General features: G+C 45.0%; 1 protein-coding gene and 1 long non-coding RNA gene across 4 annotated transcripts in view; both read left to right on the forward strand.

Annotated features, from left to right (window-relative positions):
* The first annotated feature begins 2,734 nt into the window (after window positions 1-2,734).
* LOC144994196 (uncharacterized) lies at window positions 2,735-5,541 on the forward strand. 2 transcript variants are annotated; one of them, XR_013657623.1, is made up of 3 exons: window positions 2,735-4,705; window positions 4,802-4,948; window positions 5,052-5,531. It is a non-coding gene; the product is annotated as an uncharacterized LOC144994196 (long non-coding RNA). The 2 variants fall into 2 exon arrangements; XR_013657624.1 differs by having other exon boundaries at window positions 4,568-4,705; window positions 4,802-4,936; window positions 5,052-5,541.
* A 1,723-nt stretch (window positions 5,542-7,264) lies between these two features.
* The window catches only part of igf2bp1 (insulin-like growth factor 2 mRNA binding protein 1), a 40,606-nt gene continuing 24,998 nt past the window's right edge, over window positions 7,265-22,872 (forward strand). Inside the window, exons 1-2 of one of the 2 annotated variants that reach the window (XM_023957843.2) lie at window positions 7,265-7,868; window positions 8,471-8,531. In XM_023957843.2, coding sequence (XP_023813611.1) covers window positions 7,679-7,868; window positions 8,471-8,531 — 251 coding nt within the window. In that variant the 5' untranslated portion in view covers window positions 7,265-7,678. The remainder of the gene's footprint in view (window positions 7,869-8,470; window positions 8,532-22,872) is intronic. The other variant, XM_023957844.2, reaches the window with a different exon arrangement.

The raw sequence follows: 22,872 nt of genomic DNA on the forward strand, positions 1-22,872 counted from the left end.
CTGAGGTCCAATAGAACCGGTCCAGACTCTGGTTGGTCCGCTGCACCGAAGTCCAAAAGAACCGGTCCAGACTCTGGTCCGCTGCACCGAGGTCCAAAAGAACCGGTCCAGACTCTGGTCCGCTGTCTCTCCCATCTGCATTCAGAAATGCAGATTTCTGCCGTTTTAAACAAAAACTAAAAAAATTCTTGAATTCCTGAGAAATTTTTCTTTTTGATGAGAAAATATTCCAGTTGAACAGAAATATGACATTCCTTAAAGCTGAATCTGAAAACCTGAACGGTATTTTCAAGCTGGGAGAGCTGAAGGGGACTAAAGTGATCTGGGCCAGAGGTCAGGAAACGTCGGTTCTGGGAGGATCGCGGCTCCTCTGGTCCCGAGTCCAAACATCTCAGCTGTGCTTCAACCGCAGCAGAACCTTCAGAAACCCTCCAGTCATGATGGTTCTGATAAAACCTGAAAAAAAAAAAAACCTAAACTAAAAAAAAAGACTTCTGGATAGAAGATTTCAGGTCTGCGGCCTTCAGTTCAGGAGGCGTTGGTTCTGGTTCTGCACAGAAGCCGAACTAAAGTCTAACAAAACGGTTAAGTCGAACAAACTAAATCCTGAACCAGGTTCTGGTGTGATGTGATGTAAACGGACATCAATACATGTAGGAATATTTAAACATTCAATGGAAAAAACGCTGAAATTGTTGCTTTTGGATGAAACCTCAAACCCACTTCCTGCTGTTTTAATTTGAAATTCAAAAACGGAAACTCTCCGGGAGACGCGGGTTCGAGGATGTTTTCCCTTCAGGGATGCGACTCTGGTTCCTTCCGGCAACAACCAGAGTTTTCAGCGTTTTGGTCAAATGTTTGGATCAAACTGGATTCGTTTGAGTTTCATCTTTTCTATATTTGAAGCAAATTAATCGTTTTCAGATTGAAGCTGCAGAAACAAACCGCAGAATTGGTTCCGATTCTTAAGGTTCTGCTTCAGCAAAGAAGGACCCAAAGAAAAGGGGTTCCGGTTTCTGTGAGGATCCAGAACTGTTCTGGTTCTTGAGGCTTCAGTCAGTTCTGATCCAGTCGGACTTTCTGCTGATTCCTGATTATAGGCAAGAAGAATTGATGGAATTAGAAAACAGTAGAATAAAATAAATTCGTGTTTGAGATGAAATTTGCTGAAACCGTCAGAAAAGTGAAAATTACCTTATTTGGAACAAATATTATAAAAGCAATGAAAATAATCAAATTAGAGCAACAATAATTGTTTCAATAATTTATTTGCTTTTTTTCTTTGTACTTCGGGCTACCGGGAGCGTGCGTGTGGTGCACGCGCGTCCCGCAGTTGTTCCTGCTCACGCGCCCCTTTCGGGGTCTCTAAAAGCGGTGAGCCTTTTTGTGCGCGCGACGGCGTTGCAGATCGCCGTGCACACGCGCGCAGGTGGTTGTGGGCGGGGCCTTGCCCCGGAGCACGCGGTGGATTTTTGTGGAAAATCGTTGGGCTTGTTGGAGGCCGCGCGCCGTTTTGTTTCTCTTTATTTAATTATTTAACCAATTTCTTCAATTGTTTTTGTGGATGGGAGGGGGGAGGAGTGGCGTGACCCTCCCCAGTTCCAGAATTTGTCTCAAACGACGCCGTTAATCCCAGCGCGCGCGCTGATCAATTAAAATCGCCCTTAACCTAAAAAAAAGTCCCGCGGATCTTTAAAAAAACGACACCCCCCCACCTCCGCTTTATTGATCGTTTGGAATATTCGAAAAACGATAATTGCAGATGAGAGTTGATGGCGGCGCGTGCTTTTATGTTTTACCTGCCGCGTGCGCGTGCCGACTCCTCGTGGGGGTGTGAGGTCTGTGGGGGCAACAGCAGTCCAGACAGCTCGTTCTGCTCCGCGGGTGCATTTGTGCGGACACAGAAGGCAAACGCCGCGTGCGTTAAGACGGGAGGCTCCTCTGTGGCCCCCCAGGCCCGCTCCAACACCAGGGGCCCGGTGGTGAAGGCCCGGCTGCAGTGGCGGGGCGCTGCCGCCAGGGGGCAGCGGCGCGCCGGACAGAAGGACCACAAACTGATTAAAAGTTAGAAAAACGGAGAAAAGAGACGGTTTGACGGAGAAGTTTGGGTTTCTGGAGGAAGCAGAACACTGTTGGGTCGGACAGGTTCTGGTTCTGCAAATGTGTTCGTGAAACTATCCCGTCTTTGTTTTGGGGCATCACGTTGTTTTTGTTTTCTTCTCTTCTGTCTCCTCCCCCTCTCTCTTCCCTTCCCTCTCCATTTTGTGCGCGTGCTCCCCGAGCAGCGAAGGCTGCCGCGCGACTGTTTCTGGCCCGACGGTCGGGCTCGGTTCGGTGAGTCTGGTATCTTCTCTTTGATGGAAAAAGAAGTAGCGCGGAAAAACGGGCGTAGCATCAGCGGAAGCGGGGCGGCGCGAGCGCACCTCCGCGAGCCCTACCCCACGGCTCTTTAAAGACGCGGGTTCGGTTCTGGTTCTGCTGGTCTGTTTTCTCCCTGAGTCTTCGATCCGAAGCTGGTTCCTTACTTCTCTCCATGGTCCGCTGAACTTCGGAAGCTGGAGGAACATCCGACCGAACCGGAGCAGAAACCCGCGGCAGGTTCTGGTGTCGGTTCCGTAAACTTTCCGCAACTGCGGGTCGTTTTTACGCAGAAAAAGTCCAGAGAGTTTCCGGAAGGTTCTGGTCGGGTTTTTTCATCTGTTACAGATCCAAAGGGATCTTCTCTTCAGAACACGCCGGCCTCCAGATTTGGATCCAGAAACAAGAAAATGCGTTTGGAATTCAATTAATCAATTAAACAATTTTTTAATTAATCAATTAAAAAATCAAATTGATTCCAAAATACAGAATTTATATTTGATTTAGATTTCACTTCATTTCAATAGCAATTTATTTATCAGGTAAATTTAGGAAAAAAATCTAAATTATAATTAAAAATGAACAAACGTGGAAAATACATAATAAAATATATAAATACATTTTTTCCAATTACTTTCTATCCTTCTAAATAAAACAGTAAATTGCTTTAAAGAAATGATTTATGCATTTGAAGAGTTGACTTTAACTTTGTGAAAATAATCTGATGAATTTAATTTACAATGAAATCCTGTAAAGACTTTTTAAACATTAAATGTTTTAGTATTTAGTTTCTCTGCTGTTTGGAGGAATTTTCTATAAAAAAACAAAACATAATTAAACCTTTGATGTTAGGATTATTATTATAGGATCCAAATCTGCAAAAATATAATCTTAAAAGTGTTTAAGTAGTCAGAATGTGTTTGATTTAACTTTAAGTCTGTCAGAAGTTCAGATAAAATAATATAAATAACAAGAAAAACTGATTATGGGAATCATTTAATGATAAAAACAGGAGAATCTGTTTGACTTTAATGAAATAAACATTTAGTGTTTTTGATTTTCACGCCTCACTGCGACGGCAGCCGTCAGCAGGAAGGAAAAAATCCTCCTAAACAGATTTTTAAAAGAACAAATTGATTTTAAATGAATGGGGGGGGGGGGGGGGGGGCAGCGATGAATCCATTTGTCCAATCAGATCGATTGCTAGTTGTTAATCGAGTCGACCTGAACCACTAAAAAATCATTTCATAAACAGATATGGTAGAGTAAAACCGACCAATCACAGCGGACGACATGTGATGTCATCAAAATGGATCAGTCCATCATTCTAGTCACATTTGATTATTTATTTGAATTAGGAAAGTGCATATTAAAGAATGTTTCAGCATAGATATGCTAAAGTTATTAGAACAGGAGCTACATTTCCAACAGGATAAAAGGTTCAACAGTTACGTTTACAACACATGACAAAAGTACAACATTAGTGGTAAAAATATTTACAGAGGTTATTTACAATAAAAAGTCCAGTCCAATGTGACCATCCAGTGTCTAGAATGTTCTAAGAATGTTCCCTTTGGATTCTTTGGATGTGGAAAAACAACAGTGGTGAACTTTAGGAAACTAACATGTGAATGGATTTGACATTCATTCTAGTTTACTTGTTGGTTTGGACACAGATTTCATTAACTTGATGATCTGGAAGAAATCCAAGAATCTGGAAAACTGTTCAGGAGCAGGAATTTCTGTCTGGATCCGGTTTGGGTCAATCGGATTGTTTTCCACGAACAAATGTCCATTTTGAATGGAATTATTGTTAAACGAGTCGCTTGAGGTTTGCTGCAAATGTTCCACGGCTGATTGAAACTGAGATGACCGGGACCGGTTCTGCAGCAGTTCCCTCCGTTCTCCATCGTGGAGGGAACCCGGGTGGATCTGAACCGTGTCGGGTCTCCGTGTGGCTTTTTGATTCAAACCGCTTCATTAGAGAGAAAACACGCTGACGGAGACGGGATCCACCTGGAACGGTTAGAACTCAGTTCTGAGGGTTTTGGTCCGGAAAGATGGTTCTGCCTCAACCAGAGGTGGATCTAAAGGGGGTTGGGTCGGGTTCTGCCGGGTTTCCTGCAGCGCCGCTCCGTTCACCGTGTGAAATGACGCCAGGTGAGGTTCCGATCAGCATCATGACTGCATGTTATGTGATGTCACCCAGGTGAGGGGGGGGGGGGGGGGGGGGTCGTGTGGGTCCGGTTCGTTCTGCTGTGAAACCAGGACCAAAGCGGCAGAACCTCAAGGTGGGCTCTGTGGGGTCCCAGAGCAGACGTTTCCGGGCCGCTGGTGTCAGACGCAGGTGAGCCGCCCCCCCCCCCCCCCAATGCAGGTCAGACGGGGTCCACCCCCCGCTCTTTGTTCTCCTCTGGACCTTCCTGCTTTTCCCGCCTTACAGGGTTCCTCTGGATCCAGAGTCCTGGGATCTTCCCACGCGTCCCATGAGGTCGGCCTCCGCGGGGACGGAGGGGGAGATTCTGGGATGGAAGGCACGAACCGAGGATCCAACATTTCACACAGAAGAGCTGTGGAGGTTTTTGCAGACGTCTGTTTTCTCATTTCTCCTCTGAATCCCTTTGAAGTTCTGTCACATTTGACTGACAGAAGGAAACTGGTTTCTCTGCAAACGATGCTGCTGTCTTCACCAGATTCCATTTGGTCGACTTTCTGCAGGGATCCGATTCACCGAGATCTTATCCATTGAGTTTAGACTGGTAACCGTGACAACAGCCTCCTGAGCACCGGGGAATGCAGCAGAGTGGGAGCCGGTTCATGGTGGGGGGGGGGGGGGGGGGGGCGGCGTCGGTCATCAGACCGAACACCCAGGAGACCCTCCTCTCTGCTCTCGCTAAGGATGTCAGAATCAAGCCGGGTTCAGAAAACCTGAAAACCGCAGTCTGGTGTCAACGGGAGCCGAAGAAGGAGCCAGTCTGGCTCTGTGAGGAAGAGGAGGGGGGGTTCTGGAGCCAGTCTGGCTCTGTGATGAAGAGGAGGGGGGGTTCTGGAGCCAGTCTGGCTCTGTGATGAAGAGGAGGGGGTTCTGGAGCCAGTCTGGCTCTGTGATGAAGAGGAGGGGGTTCTGGAGCCAGTCTGGCTCTGTGATGAAGAGGAGGGGGGTTCTGGAGCCAGTCTGGCTCTGTGATGAAGAGGAGGGGGGGTTCTGGAGCCAGTCTGGCTCTGTGATGAAGAGGAGGGGGTTCTGGAGCCAGTCTGGCTCTGTGATGAAGGTGGTTTCTGCTCTGTAGGAAACACCACCCCTGTTCTGAAGAACACCTGAACATTTTCCACAGACGCTCTGGTTCTGAAAGTCGGTTCTCCTGCAGAACCACAACATGGACTGGGTTTCATTGGAATCGTGTTCGCCAACTGAACAGTCACACCTGCCCACAGGTAACTCAGGAGTGCGTCTCAGTGAACAGCTTTACCTGCTGACAAGTGAACCAATAAAAACGCTGCCTCTCCGTGGTGTCATGACTTCATGTGTGTCTGAGACGTCTGTCACATTCTTCTGTTCTGTTTATTAACCACTAAAAACATCAGAAAACTCAAGATGGTCAAAAGAAAAAACTCCATATACTCTACATTAGGATGCAGTTTTACTTCTATAATAGATGAATAAACATTTCACCCTGATGAACTTAGTATGTATTATCATTAAACAACCCTTTTTAAAAGTAATAAACTTTTAACAAACAACTAATGCTAAATGTATCAATATATATATGGGCGTTTTATGTTAACTGATTTAAATACATCCTTTTAGGTGTTGGCTTTCTTTCATCATAGCCTGCATTTAGTTTATTAAGCTAGTTTAGCATGTATGACGTAACTGGAAATGCGTTCGTCATGGATTTGTCAGGTTCCCCATTCAGTTTAAGGCGTTTTTCAGTGAGGAAAACCTCTTTTCTGTCTCGTTTTCTCTACTTTTTGACTTCAATGAACAGCCAAACCACGTGACCTCCTCTGAAATTACGTCACTGGCTCCTTTCATCCAGGCGCGAGGCTCCTCCGCCGCCATGTTAACGCGTTGGTTCCATTTTGTGTTTTGGGGCCATTTTCAAAGCAGCCACGGCCGTGCGGCGCGTGGGCTGCGTGTACGCCGTGATGGCGTGACATGGTAGAAGGCCGCCTCACTCCCGTGAACCTGTCCATGGGGCGTGTTACGGCGCCAAACTCCCTGTACGCTGCACGCGGGGAAGGAAAAGGCCCAAAACCACCCTGAGGAGCGGTTACCTCCTCATCAGGGGGTTAACGGGCTTTCCTTCGCGTGCATTAGGTGGTTCCGGCTCCGGCGTAAACCCAAACGGACCCGGTTCTCCCACCGTGACCTCCAGGATCCACCAGGCCCGAGTTTCAATCACAAAGCGGGAACTGTCGTAACACCGCCATGTTTGTTTGGGGGGACAGCGGGGCGAGGACGGCTCGAGCACCTGTAACCTGCCGACCTCTTCCTCCAAAGGCGTTTCAGAACACCTGGGTCAAGTGTGACGGAACCGTCTGCGACAGTAGAGTGTTTGGGAGTGATACGGCTGACCTTTTGGCTCAGCGGCTTCAAATTTGGGCCTGAAGATCCAAAACTGTGACGTGAATCTACGCGGAGGTGTAATGGAAACATTTGCACCTCCACGAGGATGGTCTCTCCTCGCTTCTGAAAAAAACTGTTACCTGAAAAGAAGGTTCTCGCTCTGAGCTTTAAACCGCTCGAGAGTCTAATCCCGTTTGTGCACGCGCAGCTACCAAAGGGAACGCAATCAAAATACCCATTTATGTTTCAATGACTAACACGCACGCGCCTGTCGGTCACGGGCGGTTGCCCCTCCCCTTCCGGTTCTCTTTACTCCAGATGGACCACGTGGTTTCCTTGCAGGGGAAAAAAACCGATGAAGTCGGCGGAGGGGCGGCGTCAGCCCTCTGCCGACAGATCGCCGAAAGAGGCAGGGAGAGGCGGAGAAAGAGAGGAAAACATCCCCGCCGACCCGCTCCCGCCATACTTCCCCCACTCCTCCACCGTAGAGCCATCATCACCGGCAGGCTGCAGCGCGGCTCCGTTTGTCCTCACCGGATCTACACCCAGCTCCACCTGTTCACGACCACCGTCTCTCTGCTGCGAGGAGACGGAACTTTTTCCGCGCCGGGGTTTCTACTTTTGATTGACAGCAGTCTGACAGGATTTTGACGTTATCACGATTTTTAACAAAGATATTCTCCGTAGTTTAGAATTTTTAGTGTTACCGGACTTGTTTTTCCCTTTTTTTTTCCTTTTCTTTTGGACTTTATGAATTCTTCCGCCATGCATAAGCTGTACATCGGGAATCTAAGCGACGGCGTGACCGCCGAGGACCTGGGGAGGACCTTCGACGAGCACAAGATCCCCTACACCGGACAGTTCCTCATGAAGAACGGCTACGCCTTCGTGGACTGTCCCGACGACCAGTGGGCCATGAAAGCGATCGAGACCTTCTCCGGTGAGTGACCGTGCGTGGAGCGCCTCCGTTCGTCCGGTCAGTGGGAGCCGCGGGCCCCCTGTCCTCGCGGGTTGTGCGTGAACCAACTGAACATAATCCTTCAACTTTTTTGCGGCGGGAGGGTCTGCAGAGCCGTGCGTGCACCGCCGCTGCAATCACACGGGGACCCACGACACCAGGGCTGCACCCACGGAGCGGCGTGGTGACCCCCCCCCTCCCCCTCCCTGAGCTGCCAGATGACCCGCAGAACTGAACTTACTTGCGTGTTTGCAACCAACAGGCCCCACGCAGACCCACACACGCATGCGTCCCTGAGCCGCATTCTCTGCTGGTGTGAAGCGTGCAGAAACACCCGGATTCCACGCACGAGCCCTTCAAATCTAACCCGTTTTTCCTGCGTGGGAGCCCTTTCAGAACGCGCTGCACACCCACGAGCCCCCAGCTTTCCTGCCGATCGGTTTCTACAGACGTGATGAGAAAGTGCCCCCTCCCCCCCACCTCCACGCAGGCCTTCACGGCAGAGGGGGGCTAGCACGCTGCAGCCCGGTTCTAGCACGCTGCAGCCCGGTTCTAACGGCCGCCTCTGGTTCTGTCTGTTCCAGGTAAAGTGGAACTTCAAGGGAAACGTATCGAGGTGGAGCACTCCGTCCCCAAGAAGCAAAGGTAGGGCAGACCCCCCACCCCCCTGTCATGTGTTATGAGGCCCCTGACCCGCCTGCTGAAGGGGGGGTTCCGGTGTCACAGTGACGGTGAGGTCACCAGCGTGACCACTGCCTGTTTTGAATTAGCAGTGATTACGTAAACACGTCTTTTCCACGCTGCCCGCGTGAGGGCAAGTGTGGACCCCAAACTTTTAATTTTACATTTTATTTTAAATTTGTATCTTTCTTTGAAAATAGTGCTTAAGGTACCGTGGAATTTCTCCGGTTCCACGGTGTTGAGACCCACGCTCTGGCGTGAAATAGAAACTGTGGGTTCCTGCTTTCTCTTGGGCCACAGTAGCCGTGGACCGGACCGAGCCCGTTCCAGAACCTCAGCATTCTCGTGGAGGCCGTTCCTTCTGCTCGTAACCTTTGGCACAGATTCGAGATGAGCACCGCGCGCTGCACCGCCATTTGTGCTTCACCGCCGCGCGCGCGGTCTTTCCGCGAGCCCGTTGAGGCTTTTATGTGCTTGTACATTTTTTGGTGAATAAAGGTTGGTTTGAATATTATGTGTGCGCGCGCCCGTGAGCACAGAAAGCGGTGCTAAACGTGAATGCTCGCGTGAAGCATGGGGGGACCGACGTGGCAGTGGGTCACGTGTTACATCTGCTGTGACTTGTTGTGATGGCGCCGGGTCACGCGGGAGGCCCACACCTGCCCCGCACCATTAATACGTTTTAAAGTTCCCCGCGTGCGTGGGGTCAAAAACGCACGTGGAGCTTAACGTATGAAAATGTCAGTCAACGTCAGTCTGGAGAAGCAAAATGGCGAAGCTCGACCCCTCCGAGCGGCGGGGCTTTGTCTGTGAAGATGGCCCCCGCGCTTTGACTCGCGAGGTCGTGGTAGCCGCGTGGGCAGCCCCGCAGGAGACATTACTCCGGAATATTTGGGGTTTTTGTTCAGGCAGAACTGAACTGCGTCCCCGTTGTCTCACGCGAGGAAAACGTTTCCTTTCCATGGTGGCGTTGGCTACTGCTGCAATGCATTGTGGGGCCCACGGTGACACACCCTTTTATTTAGAAGGTAAATTTAAATAAATTTAAAAAACTGAATTGTGTTTGGATTTTTCCGGGTGTAATACAGCTGCGTGGCTTTCAGGTTGTGTGGATTTTTTTCCTGTGGATTTGAGGTTTTTGCTGCAGGGATCCACCTGAGACGCTGGTCGACCCGCTGTGAACGGTCCTGTCCCTCAGCTGATCCTGCAGTGTTTGTAGTTGTTGTCTTTTTGTGCACACATTCCTACATTGAGTGAGTGAATTTCCTGAGCCGTTGTCGGTGTCATTAGCGGTTCTGGTTCTGTGTGTAAATGGAGGATTCGGTCCGTGTTTGGACCAGAGCTCCAGGCTCGGGTCAGGGATCCAGAACTGCTGTTTCTGTTGAGCAGTTCCTGAAAATGGAGCCGAGTGTGTGTGCACGTTGTGTGTGTGTGTGTGTTACTGGTGGGGGCGTTTCAGAGGAGCCAGCCTCGCCGATGGGGGAGGGGTCGTTTTCTCTTTCTGCAGAATAAAGGTTGAATCTGCTCTTTCTGCCATCAGGACTCCACACTATCAGCTTCAAGTGGGCGGGGCCAACCCCGACCTTTGACCCCTGGCCATGCTTTCTGCCTGCCGTTGGGGGTGGGGGTAGTTGGCTTATTGTGTGGAAAACTGCATGCAGGAATGTGGATGTAGAATGAGGGAAGGGGTCTGTGTGTGGAAAGGGGGCGGAGCCTCAGAGGAGAAGCATATAGGATCCATAGTGGCGCTTAGGAACGTTTCATTCTTAAATAACCTTTGAGGTATTATTATTTTTTTCAATGAAGCACATACGTGTGATGCTTTTCGTCCACTGACATGTTCTATAGCACGTTTAACACAAAAGATAAATACGGGGAAGCTCCAGCAGGTCCAGACGTGAGGAAACGCGTGAAGAGCTCGGCTGTTTGGGTTCAGGAGGTGACGGTTTTAACGGAGATGGAAGGGCGCCACGCGTGGTCGTGGTCCACCACGCCCCCACAGCGTAGGTCAATAGATCAGAACGGCGAGGAGGACATTGATGTTCCCACCTGTGGCGGTGAAAACATCAGAGGAATTTAAAAACACACCGTGGAAAAATAAAACTAAACTAAAGATTACAAATGGAGCCTTTGACAGATTATATATTTATTTTCAGAATTCCTCATAATTATTTCCACTTTGTGATGCAAAGGTTTGAAATTATTAGATAAATCTGTTGAGAAATTATAAAAATAATAAAAGCTGAAAGTTTTTTTTGGTGTTTCATTGGTTCAGGCTGGTTTACATCTGAGCCAGATTTAGAACCGGGTCAGTCGATCCAGCGGTTCTGCTGTCCTGTTCTTCAGCGTTCTGTGAGGAATAGAAACTGCTTTTATTTTTCTGTTTTTCATGGCTTTGGAGTTCTTACACACTAAGTCTGGGTCATTGTCAAAGTGTCTTTAATATAGACGGACCCGTGTTCGTGGTTCTGATGTGTTGGTGCCGGATCGCCTCTTATCCCTGTAAACCGCCGTGGGTCCGATGTTTGGTTCTGCTGGCAGGTCCGGCTCTGCCTGGATCTCCTCAGTGGCTGAGCGGGGTGGGGGGAGGGGCGTGGACACCCAGGGGGTGTGACCAATCCTGTGGCAGCGGCGCCTGTGACTGGTTGCTGGGCGCTGCCTCGAAGCAGCCGATTGGTCCTCTCTCTCTTGCTCCCAGCAGGCCCCGCCCCCCTCTGTGGTGGTGTGTGTCCTTTTCTGGAACACAGCCTCCGTTTCTCCTGCTCTCTTCCCTCCCTTGGCGAGCCGCCACCCTCCCCACACCGACCCAGCATTTCCACGGAGCGCGGCGGCGTGCTCAGATTACTCCAGGACTGAAGCAGAAGAGCTGAGCACAATGGAGAACTCCTGTTGGACTAAGACTCAGGATCTTCGGACAGCGACTGAAAAAGCTGATTCCTCTCTGATCCGCTGTTTGCGGACGGCGTGGGCGACCGGCGGACGGCGTGGGCGACTCGCGTCTGCCTCTTAGGCTTCAACCGTTTTCTGGTTGGGATGGATGTTCCGCCTGCGGCACGTCGGCGGTCCTGACAGTCCCATGGAAGTGACGTTTTATAGAAGACATAAAGAGTTGATGCGTCCTACAGACGTTTGACGTTTCCTTAGTAAATTCTGAAGGAATCTCTTTTCTGTTTTACTAAAATTGTCCAAAATAATTCTGGAGTTGGAGTTTAACTCTTCCCCTCCTGTTGCGGCTTTTAATGCAAACAGCTGTTTTAACAAAAACCAAATTAAACCTAAATTAAAGTTGGATATTATACTAAGGAATAAAAGTTTAATAGTTTTGTTTTTTAGCAAAATATTCCATTTTTTTGTTCCTTAACCGTTTTTTCTGTTTCATTGGGTGGTGGGTGTTGGTTTTGGGTGGAAGCGTCCTCCTCCTGGGAGTGTGGTTCTGGCAGACAGAACCAGGAGTGGGTCAAAGCCCGGCCCAGGTGCTGATCGGAACAGCTTAACCGGTTTGGGTCCTGGTGAATGTGAACATGGTGTAAATTCTGGCGTTCGGATGGGCCGTTAAGGTTTCCTGCGGGTGAACGCGCCTGCTGCAGGCCAGAGGGGTCTGCTCTGACTCCGCCCACTTTTACAGAATTTAATCCAGTCAGTGGTGAGAATAAACAGTCAGCATCTTTTAAGAAAAAACCTCTGTTTTGGGAAGTGGGGAGAAAATGTCCTTGCAGACGGAAATCTTTCCATTTCCGGCGTTCAGCGGCGGAATTTGGCTTTTCAAACTTTAGGTTTGGTGGAATGTGAGTAAAACCGGATTAGCCGTCCGAACATGCGAGCATATCGCTGCAGGGATGCTTAGAGTTCTCTGTTCTGGCTGTTGTTGAACGTTTCCCCCTGATCCTGGAGCTTGGATCTCTGGGGTTCTTGGTTTAAGCTAGCTGGGCTCAAACCGGTCTTCCAGAGTCCAAAGAAAGCCGGCGGCGCCGAGAACTGCAGAAGTCATGAAGACGAGCAGCGTGGGAGGAGAGATTTGGAGGAAGGAAGTGATGACAAAGAGCCATTGTTCCCGAGAGGAAGGAAGACGAGGAGGACGGGAAGCGAGCATGGTTGGATGGGTGGCAGAAACGGGGGCCTGTCTCTTTAAGAAGCCCTCCTGGGCGCCCCTCCTCCACCGCGCCGCTCCGATTGTTCCTCTGAAGCGGCCGTCCGTCGACTGCTCTTACCCTCAACACAAACACGGCGTGCACGCGCACATCTGGGGGTGTGCGAGGCGCACACACAGGCTTGGGGGGGGGGGAGGGGCGTGGCAGCAATGGGATGAAGACAAAGAGAGGAGGGTGGAGGCTTGTTGGTTGGGGCCCAAGAGTTCCTGTGTGTGCGTGCGCACACGGCCATGGAGATCTCGTTAAAATGTGATTTTAGTCATGTAGAAACACCCCCCCCCCACACACACACACACACACATGGCCCACGGTATTGGGTTGGGGGGTCAACAGGACCCCCCTCCTGCCTGGCTGCACTTCCTGTCTGTCCCTCATCATCATCATGTTTGAGTTTCAGTCCTTCTCTCTCAGAAGCGCTGCTGGTTAGTTGCCCTGCTGCCGTCTCCATGGCAACAGCTGTTGAGCGTGGCGCTGCTCCTGACAAGGTGATGGAAACAGAAATCTTTATTTTCCTGCCCTGTAAAAAAATCAACAAGGCGATCAACTCCCCGCCTTTCCGGCGCTGAGGTCCGGTCCAGCAAAGCAAGCGAACCCGAACCCGAACTTTAGAGGGATTCCTTCAGGGGACAATCGAGTCCGAATTCCCTCCATAACCCTTAAATAAAATTATGATCCAGTGTCCTGGGTTTTAAATGCAATTCAGGCGCCATGATGACTTTTTTTTTTTTTGTAAACGGGCAAAATGTCACAAATTTGGAAACTGATTAAATATGAAATGAATTATTGTTGGATCTGCTGTTCTGATGATGGAAATCTTAATGGTCTAAAACACGCGTGTCAAACTCGAGGCCCGGGGGCCAAATGTGCCCCTCCATGTCATTTTATGTGGCCCACGAGAGCATATAAGTGTTTAATTTCTTAAAATAAAAAATAGAAATTGGTGTGCATTTATTCAAGTCTAGGGGGAATTGGATTTGAAATATGGGATTGGGCAGCTATGCATTAAACACTGTCCATAGAACCTAACATAACAGAATCAAGTTTAAAAGGATTTAAACATAGGATTAAACATATGTTTTCTATGCACTTTAAAAAGTTATAATAAATAAATGAGTTATGTAACATTAAAGAGTAGTTTTGTTTATTTTTCATCACATTTAGTTACATGTTTAAGTTCTATCTGGCCCTTTGAGGACAACCACTGATGTGGCCCTCTGTGAAAATGAGTTTCACACCCCTGCTTTAAAAGAATAAACAAAAATTTAAAGATATTTTCTTTGACAAAAACTGTGAGAGTAGTTTAGAAGTAGTGGAGTATGGAAGTAACTGGAATCCAGCCTTGGATTGTAGACTCTAGCTCTAGAAAACGGTGAATGGACTATTCGATGCACCTCTTGGCGAGCAGTGAAGGACTTGGGACATGGTGTTAGAGTTTGGGTTAATTCTGGAAAAAATATGTTTTATGATAAACTCTAAATTCTTTGAGTAAAAATATTTGATCTGTAAAAATAGATAATTTTACTGTTTAAAAAATCAAATATTTGCCCGCAGGGAAAAAGCTAATTAACAAAATAATGAGGAGCCACCGTTGGGAGTAACCATAGGGATACCTGTACATGCAAACGATTACTCCCTTAAAGTACTGATTACTAATTGATAAATGGGAAAACCAAAGTTTAGGTGTCATTTGCACGTCAAAGTTGTTACCTGGCCAGGTGTTTTTAGGATAACAAATAAGAAAATCACCGATAAGAAATGACGAGTAACGAGTATCTGCATTGAAAAGTGTATTATTATGGGATTGAATGGAGGAGGAGCCTTAAGGAGCTAACGGCTGATGCAGTGTATCGTGGGAAATTGGTGAAAACCATTGAGTGTCAGGATATCAGCTGTGTTCATCCAGACAGGTGGAAAGACTTTTTATATTTGTCTTTATTTAATTCTTATTTAGGACCATCATAAAAAAAAGACTTTATTAATGTTTACTTTTGCTTTTGTGGTGAAAATAGTGTATCTGGGTTTTAAAAAATGCGGTGAAACAGTCAGACATGCTTTTCTGTTAGATAGAAAGCCAGTCTCCTCTGATGGTATTGATCATAGGATATTGATGGCATGGATGACAATCTAAAGTAGAAATCTGCAAACTTTATGGTCCAGAGAATTTTTTTTGGCTTTGTTCCTTTGCTTACAGGAAATGTGGAGATTAAAGTCGAAATACATTTAACGCGCAAAGTTCACTGTTTATTGGAGCCTAGCTTGAACATTTGAATGTTCGACTTTAGTCTCGTAGATTTTAAAGTTTTTTTTCTCGTAAATGTACAAACATGAAATATGGTAATTTAGCTTACTTTTTTTAAGGCTCTTATGGTATCGATGATAATGATGGTAATTTTTTTATGCTTTTGGGTTTAAACTTATTTAGCCATTTCAAGGAAGCATTTAGCATAAAACAAGATTTTAAACTCCCTTATAAATAAGTACAAACACCACATACTACAATTAATTTTTTAGGAAATTGAAAGATGAAATACATTATATTATATTTATATGCTTTATGTATATATATATATATATATATATATATATAGATATATATATCTTTAAAAATTGTCCATAGTTCATGGTGGGTAAACCCAATAAAAATATTTGTGTTTTTTCACAAATCTTATTTTTCTGTTTTAAAACAAATCTGTTTATAAATATAAATAAAATTCAAACCCCTAGAAAAATCCTTCCTGGGGGGGCTCTTTGGTACTAAAACCTTTATGAGGCCCTAAAACTCCATTGTTCGTGGAAGATGCAAAGAGATCAGGTGTTTTACCTTGAAGAGCTCCACAAAGGTGTCGTCAAACTACACAGAGCTGGTCTTCTGGTGATGATAAATGTTTTATATTTGAGAAAATAAATCAAGCACACCCGACCGTTTCTCGTGGGACACAGGTCTAAAACAGAGATTTTCAACCAGTGTGTGGTGGGAAATGAACATTTTCCATCTCCAGGATTTCAGCTCTGTGTTCATCCAGACAGGCTCTGATAAAACACTGAGTAGTTAGGAATAGAAAAGAACATAAAATACTTTTGTCTTTGTGTTTATTTGATTCTATTAAAGACTCTTTAATAAGAATGACAGTACCCTGATTTAGCTGCAGCTTCAGCTCTGTTTTAGGAAAAGTCCCCGCCCCTTTAACTGTCTCCACCAATCATTCTTGGAGGATTAATCACATGTCATCAGTCTGACCAATCAAAAGTGGTTAAAGTCTTCACTTCCTTGTTCTGATTCTGCTCATAAAGTCGCTCAGTTCTAACAGAAATACCAGCTAAAGCTCGTCTTTAGCGGTGTAGCTTTCCACAGAATCCGGTGTCAGACCGTGGAACAAGAGAACAAAACAATGAAGATCGGAGAAGAGAGTCTGTCTGCCATCACGACATATCCCATGATGCATTGTGTTAAAGTGAAAGCATTTCTGCGCTATACTGAGTCTTCCCTGTGAAAACCTCTGTGAAACGTCTTAAACCACAACGAATAAACATCCAACAGTTTTTCAATCTTCTTGATGAAATCAGAGGTCAGAGGTCAACAGTTTAGTTCTCCTTCCAGGTTTGTGTTTCTTAACAGCCAAACATCCCAGAGTTTGGTCCAAGTCGTCTTTACAACTATAACACTTTTCTAAGAACCTCTGGATTATTTTAGATGTTAAATTTAAGAAGAAGAAATAATAACATTTAAGAAACAGGATAAGGGTGAAACAGACACATAGTATATTGAAACAATTTCATCATCTAAAAAGAAAACATTTTTGTTAAAGTTTTCATAGAATTCATTTTTGATTAAGACAAAAAAAAACTGATAAAACTTCAACATGTTCACTTTTAGTGTCGCTACAGAAAACAAATATAATGTTAGTTTTTCTGTGTCAAATTTATCAAACATGTTGTGATCATATTGTTCAAAAATTCGTTTCCTTAGCACCATCATAAAAAAAATTTAGAAAGATTTTTTTGTTTTTTGTGAGGTTACATAAAGTTGAATGTTAATAAACTGGAAAAACAACTACCAGCGTAAAATGTTAAATAATTTAGTTGAAAATTATTACAGAAAACTAACTCAACTTTATTACATCTTTTAGAAAGAACAGCTGCGACTTCCAGCTTTTTCTGTCACAACTATCACCAAAATGCAGGTGAGATTGGAGGGACTGTCCTTCAGTACAGACTATGAGTTTCTCCTTTGTTCATTTTTGGATGCCGGTGTGCCGCGGCAGTTTGGTCAAGGAGAAAGTGTTCCTTGGCTCAAAAAAGGGTTAAAAAACACTGGTCTAATAGACGATGTAGTTCGGTCCAGTGTCCTGGATTTTAACGTAATCTTGTTCAAACGCAATGCATTATGGTCTATATGCGCAATTCTAGTGAGTATTGATGCAAACTTGTTTGTTTTTTTGTGTGGAGATTTTGGAATTGGAAATTCAGAAACCCCCCCCAAAGTTGGCAAACACCTGAGGTCTGGAACCTGAGGCTTCAGGGCTCGGACCGTATATAGAGACGGACGCAGCCGGACGTGACGTCACCCGTAGAAAACGCCTTACGTCCGGCTCCAGCCAATGGACCCTGTGGTCTGCATCCAACCAAGCGATTGGTCTGACAGAGAAAAAAAGAGGATTATCAAGAAGATTTAAATAAAAAAAGGACCAGATCCAGAATGAGTAACAGCTGTTTATGTCTCTCCAGAAGTCTGCGGGATTTTGGCTTCTTGGAGCCACTTCCTGTTTGGAACGCCAGGAGGGCGGAGTCACTCAGTCTAGTTAATATTTGCAGTCGAGGCCTCAGAGCCACAGACGGCTCCATGGTGACTCTGGTAAAAGACAAATTAAAAGGTTTTAACTTTAAAGATCAACTGTAAAGTAAAGTAAACTTTATTCCGGTCATTCCTGCGTCACACCATCAGTTTTTATGACCGGTCGCCGTAATTCTGCGACATCAGTCCTCTGTAGTTTAACAAAGTCGTATCTAAAACAGAAAAATCATTTGAGGCCTGTACCAGAATTTAGACAAATGGATTTTCTATTTTGGAACCAATTCTTAGGATTTAAAAAACACCTTATGGTTTGAAAAATATGTTGGAGGTCACTTAAATAGTTTGGTTTTAATTGTATTAAATTTAACTTAAATTTTTTTTCAACTGTGTTGTAAAAAATGCGCCACAAATGATATATTTTTATTATCACTGCTCACGACCTCCTAGGACGAGGACCACTGGGTGTCTTTTATTTTGAAAGGAAGTCATTTGTTAACAGTTATAAACTATTTCATAGTTTGAAACTGTTAACATTTTCTTTTTACGTCTTATTAAAGCAAACAGAGAGGGCTCATTTCAATGTGTCCTGACAGGAACATGAATGCAGAGCAGCATTTTCCAGACTTTGTGGTTCCTTCTGGCTCGTCGGTGAGAATAGACCCGGAGGAGCAGATCTGCTGTGGTTCTGCTCAGACGGGTTCTGGTGTGGCTCTTCTGGGTTCCTCTGGTAGAACCTGAACAGAGGGTTTCCTCTTGAAACGCGATGACGGTGCAGGTTTAAATCTCCTTCACGCTTTCAGGAGAACTCTGGTGTTTCTATCGTCTCTCCTTCGACCGCCGAAGATCCTCGCCGCTTTCAGATGAAGTCATTGCAGCGTTGTGTTTTCCAAGGCCTGCTGTTCATCTGTGCGTGTGTGTGCATGTGTGTGTGTGTGTGTGGAGCGGCCAGCAGACCTGAATTCTTGACATTTTTTCAGCAGAGCTCAGACTGAAGCTGAGGGAACCTTGAGGACGCCCTGGCGTCTCATTGGCCGGCGGCGGCTTCACGCTGCGCTCTGATTTGCTGTCGGGACGCTGTTGTTTCTGTTTCACGTGTGGATCCGGTCTTGTTGCACGCCGTCTGTGTCATCGTGGTGCTCCTCCTCGAGGACCTTTGCGCCGTTGACCGTGAACGTGCCCCCAGCGGCATGCTGGGTAATTCCCACGTAGACCTGTCAGTCAAAGGTGTGACGGTATGCAGCTGCTTTAAGGTGAAAAAAATACATTCAAGTCTAAAAACCTCCAACTAGAAAATCACTAAATAGTAGTAAAATAATTTTATTAGATTATTATAAAATAACATCGTTAAAACAAAAATTACAGTGAAATTTGAGGGTTTTTTAAATCCTTAAATCGAGTATTTTTTTATTGTTTAAAGTAATGAGCTAATAGAGTTGGACTCATTTTAATCCTATTTTCCTTGTTTCTAGATCCTCTGAAAGAGGATTATAAAGGTGTAGAACAAAGAAGTTCAAACTACTTAAATATTGATGGTTAAATAGTGTATTTTATGTATTTTTGTTATATATTTTATTTTCCTGAAGACCAAAAAGTAATGCAGACAAAATGAAATAAATCCTTGTAGCAGCTTTCATTTGCTAAAATTGATTTTAATGTCTTTATCTTAAATCTATCTTATGTTCTGTAAATAAAAATTCATGTCTGCATTAGTTTATTATTTTAAGTTAAAATATTTATGAAAATATAAACTCTTGTTTTTTTTAAATGAAACTATTTCTGTTGTTCTGATGTCACGCTGTGTGCTAGAACCAAACTATAGAGATTCATTTTTCATTCTTTAAGCCTCAAATCTGACAATCAAGCAACAAAAATGTATGTTTATTTATTAATTTAATTTTTTATGCTTTTTGTTGTATTTAAGCTTCTGTTTTAAGGAGGCAAAAAGCTTAAAACAAGATTTTAAATATAAATGCAAACACCAAAAAAATACTTTACAGGAATTTCCAGGAAATTGAAAGATGAATTACATTATTTATATGTATGTATATGTATATATATATATATATATATATATTTAAATATCTGTAAATATATTTAAATATCTGTAAATATATATTTGTATTTTTTCATGACTCTTATTTTTCTGTTTAAAAAAAATTGCTGTAGCGGTTTAAATGTATTTTTTTATTTATCAATATAAATACAATTAAAACCCCTAGAAAAATAAAAATCCTTCCTGGGGGGCTCTTTGGTCCCAAAAACTTTTGTGAGTCCCTAAAACATGAGGGAAGGCGGGTCTTTCTAGGGCGGGGGCGTGTCTTAAGCTATTAAATGAACTGTTTATTAATCATTTTATTGCAATGGAATAGAAAACAAAGACGTTTTTACCAAAGTTCTGTCCGTTTTAAGTACCTTTCATTCCCGGCTAGCTTGCGGTCGTTAGCGCGTGTCGTCTGGTGGTTCCACGCTTCATGTTTTACTCAAAATGTCAATGTCTTCTTGTCGTGGCTTTTCTTTTTCATTTACTGTTGACATTTTAACATTGAACTAGAAAGCATCACAGGAGGATTGTGCGACTGTGTTGCCCCTTGCACAACGGTTTAAAACACAACTTGTCCAACAACAATCCACATATCGAACATGCAGTTTGTGGAAAATGCTGGGGGCCGCGTATGACAGGAGCCTGCGGGCTGGTAGAAGTCTGACCACGGGCCGGACTTTGGACGTGCTTGTCGTAGAAAATCTGTGTGGGCATAAAGAAATGAAACATCCCTAATTTAAAAACTTAATTTATTTGTTTTTGGTTTTGTTTGGGTCACAGAAACATTTGTTTTGTCGAGGCTCGTGATGCCGGCTTCCATCAGAGGAATTTTCCGAAGGAAACGCTAAAATGTTCCTCGGGGTTCTCCGTACAGCAGTGGTTGGTTCTCCTACGGTGGGTCAGGAAGCTCAAAAAAGTATTTAACGTCAAACACAAGTTTGTTTGGAGATGAATCTGGTTGGTGTTTGTTGACGGATGGAGCCAAAATGTTTAAACTTTTTATGATTTTACTAATGAAGTAACGACAAACGTTTATCTATTTTGAAAGTTTTCGCTCGAAGCTTTTTGGAAAATTGGGACATTTTTGGTTTGAATAAATGTAAAAGTTTTGAACTTTAATCCAAAGCGGCACATCATCTGCAAAAGAGAAACACTTAAGAACGGAGCTTCAGATTGAAAAGTTCGGACTCATAATTGTTTTTCTGAGTATTTCTACTTTCCAAATGGTTTTGATTAAGAAAGAGAAAAAAGTTTTTAGTTGTTTTACGTACAAACCACAATCTTTGGGGCTGATGTTGCTACCATTTTTGTTGCACCGCTAATGTTAGCTTGAGGGTTGGAGAAGGGCTTGAAGCTAGAAGTAGAGACCCAAAGCGATGACGGGAAGTGCGGCCGGGCTTACTGCGCACCAACAGTCTCGTCCACAACTCAGAGGTGAATTTCTAATATGCTCCAGCCGCTTTGCAGAAACTGTCCTGGAAAACGACTGCGGCTTTTAGATTTTAGCTCAAAACGGCGTCATCCTAATGAAAAGAGCAGCGGGAACGCCGTGGAAACGGGTCAGAAGATGATCGGAGCGGGACTTTGAATTCACCATGATCATGGGAGAGGGACTCGGCGGGTTTTGGGGTCAGAACCTGAGACGGTGCGACACTTTTGGAACCACCGAGTCCATCAAAACGGCCTGCAGGACGCCTGTGTGTTGATTGTGTGTGTGCGTGCACGAGGCCTGTTGCTCGCATCAGGAATGCAGCTTTCCGGACCTGGAATGTTGGGAAAAGCGGCGTTCTGGTGCTGCGGTCAGCATGTGGTCATCTCTGCGGAACACGGACAAGGGCGCCGCCCCTCACGCCTGTAAGCAGGAGCTCTCTGAAGCCGGGTTCGGGTTTCAGGTCCAGACGCTCCTTCCTCCTCCTCCTCCTCCTCCAGCTGAGCGGCTCTCCATGTCGGCCCCCGTGACTCCGCCGAGGAGTCAAAATGGAGGCCGGGCCTGCTGGTCACATGTCTGCTCACAGGCGTGTGTGCACGAGCAAACATGCATGAGAAGGGGCCCCCTCCCCCAGCTGGAAAGTGTGTCAGTTCTCCCTCCCCCTCTGAAGGGGGTGTGCCGTATCACAGCCTGGCTCCCATGATGGGGGGGGGGTGTCACCTGAAGGAGGAGAAGAGCTCCTGGAGCTGGGGGAGGATCTGTGAAGGCAGTCTGGGATTTGAACCCTTCACCTCCAAACCGGCCTTTTGGGTCACGCTTTTGTGTTTTTAAACGACGACAACAAATACAAAGTTTCTGCCAACGAACACGTAGGAATGAGGAAAAACACTGTGGTCATGTGACAAAACACAATAAATCCCAACACGTTACCGTAAACACGCTGCACGGGTGCAACCATTTGGTTTATTATCCATCACAGAGTATAGTAAGTAAGTTAAAAATACTACATAAAACATGACCATCCATACGTTATGCTGTTGAATCTTGGACTTTTTAAAAAAAATGTATAAACTTTGAAGAAAGTGAAATAAACTTGTTTATTTTAGCAATAGAAGTTTTTTATTTCCTTGTTTTTAGAATTTTCATTAGTCAAAAACACTTGATGTGTCTTAAACTATTAAAATGACTTAACCGTTTAGTAAAGATTATTTAAATCTCACAAAACTAAAGAGGTTCACTCCCCTGTTTTCCCTGTAATTATAAGTAGTTTCAAAGTTTTTTTTTTTTAAAAAAATTACTTAATTTAAAATGTAGACTTGATAAAAATGTAAATGTACATACTTCCATGGAAAATGGTCACACAGCTGATGAATTATCTGAAAAACAGGAAGTTGAAATGAAAGAACCTTTTCTTTCTTTTTAAAGTGTTTTTTGTCTTTAACTCTAATAGATCTTTTTTTCTTTCCCTCCTGCTTCCACTGCTGAACATGTGAGAACTGCAGGCAGCTTTGTCTACATGTCTGGAAATTTCCACACGTCATGCAATCATTTCAGTCTGAAGTCTGAATCATAATTAAATATTTTTGCTGACATTTTAACTGATGTTGCTCCGTTTTCCTTTATTAAATAATTATTATATTAAATAATTGTTAATAAAAATACATAACAATGTTTTTGAAGTCCCAGTTAAAGCTGTGGATGTGAATGGATTTAGAAAACTGTTTTTGTCTCAGTTTCACAAAGTGAACGTGCAGAGAATCAGATCGGCCGCGGATCCCCCGAATCCGTCCGCGGCGGTGGTTCGGTCCGCCGTGGAGCCGCGCGCTCCTTCAGCCCCGCGGCCCTCTGCTGTTCAAACGGCGCAGCCGCAGTGCATCTCGCTGATTGGCTGCAGA

This window comes from Oryzias latipes, chromosome 8, assembly GCF_053564925.1.
Source record: "Oryzias latipes strain Hd-rR chromosome 8, Olatipes_Hd-rR_3.1".
Classification (NCBI taxonomy): Eukaryota; Metazoa; Chordata; class Actinopteri; order Beloniformes; family Adrianichthyidae; genus Oryzias; species Oryzias latipes.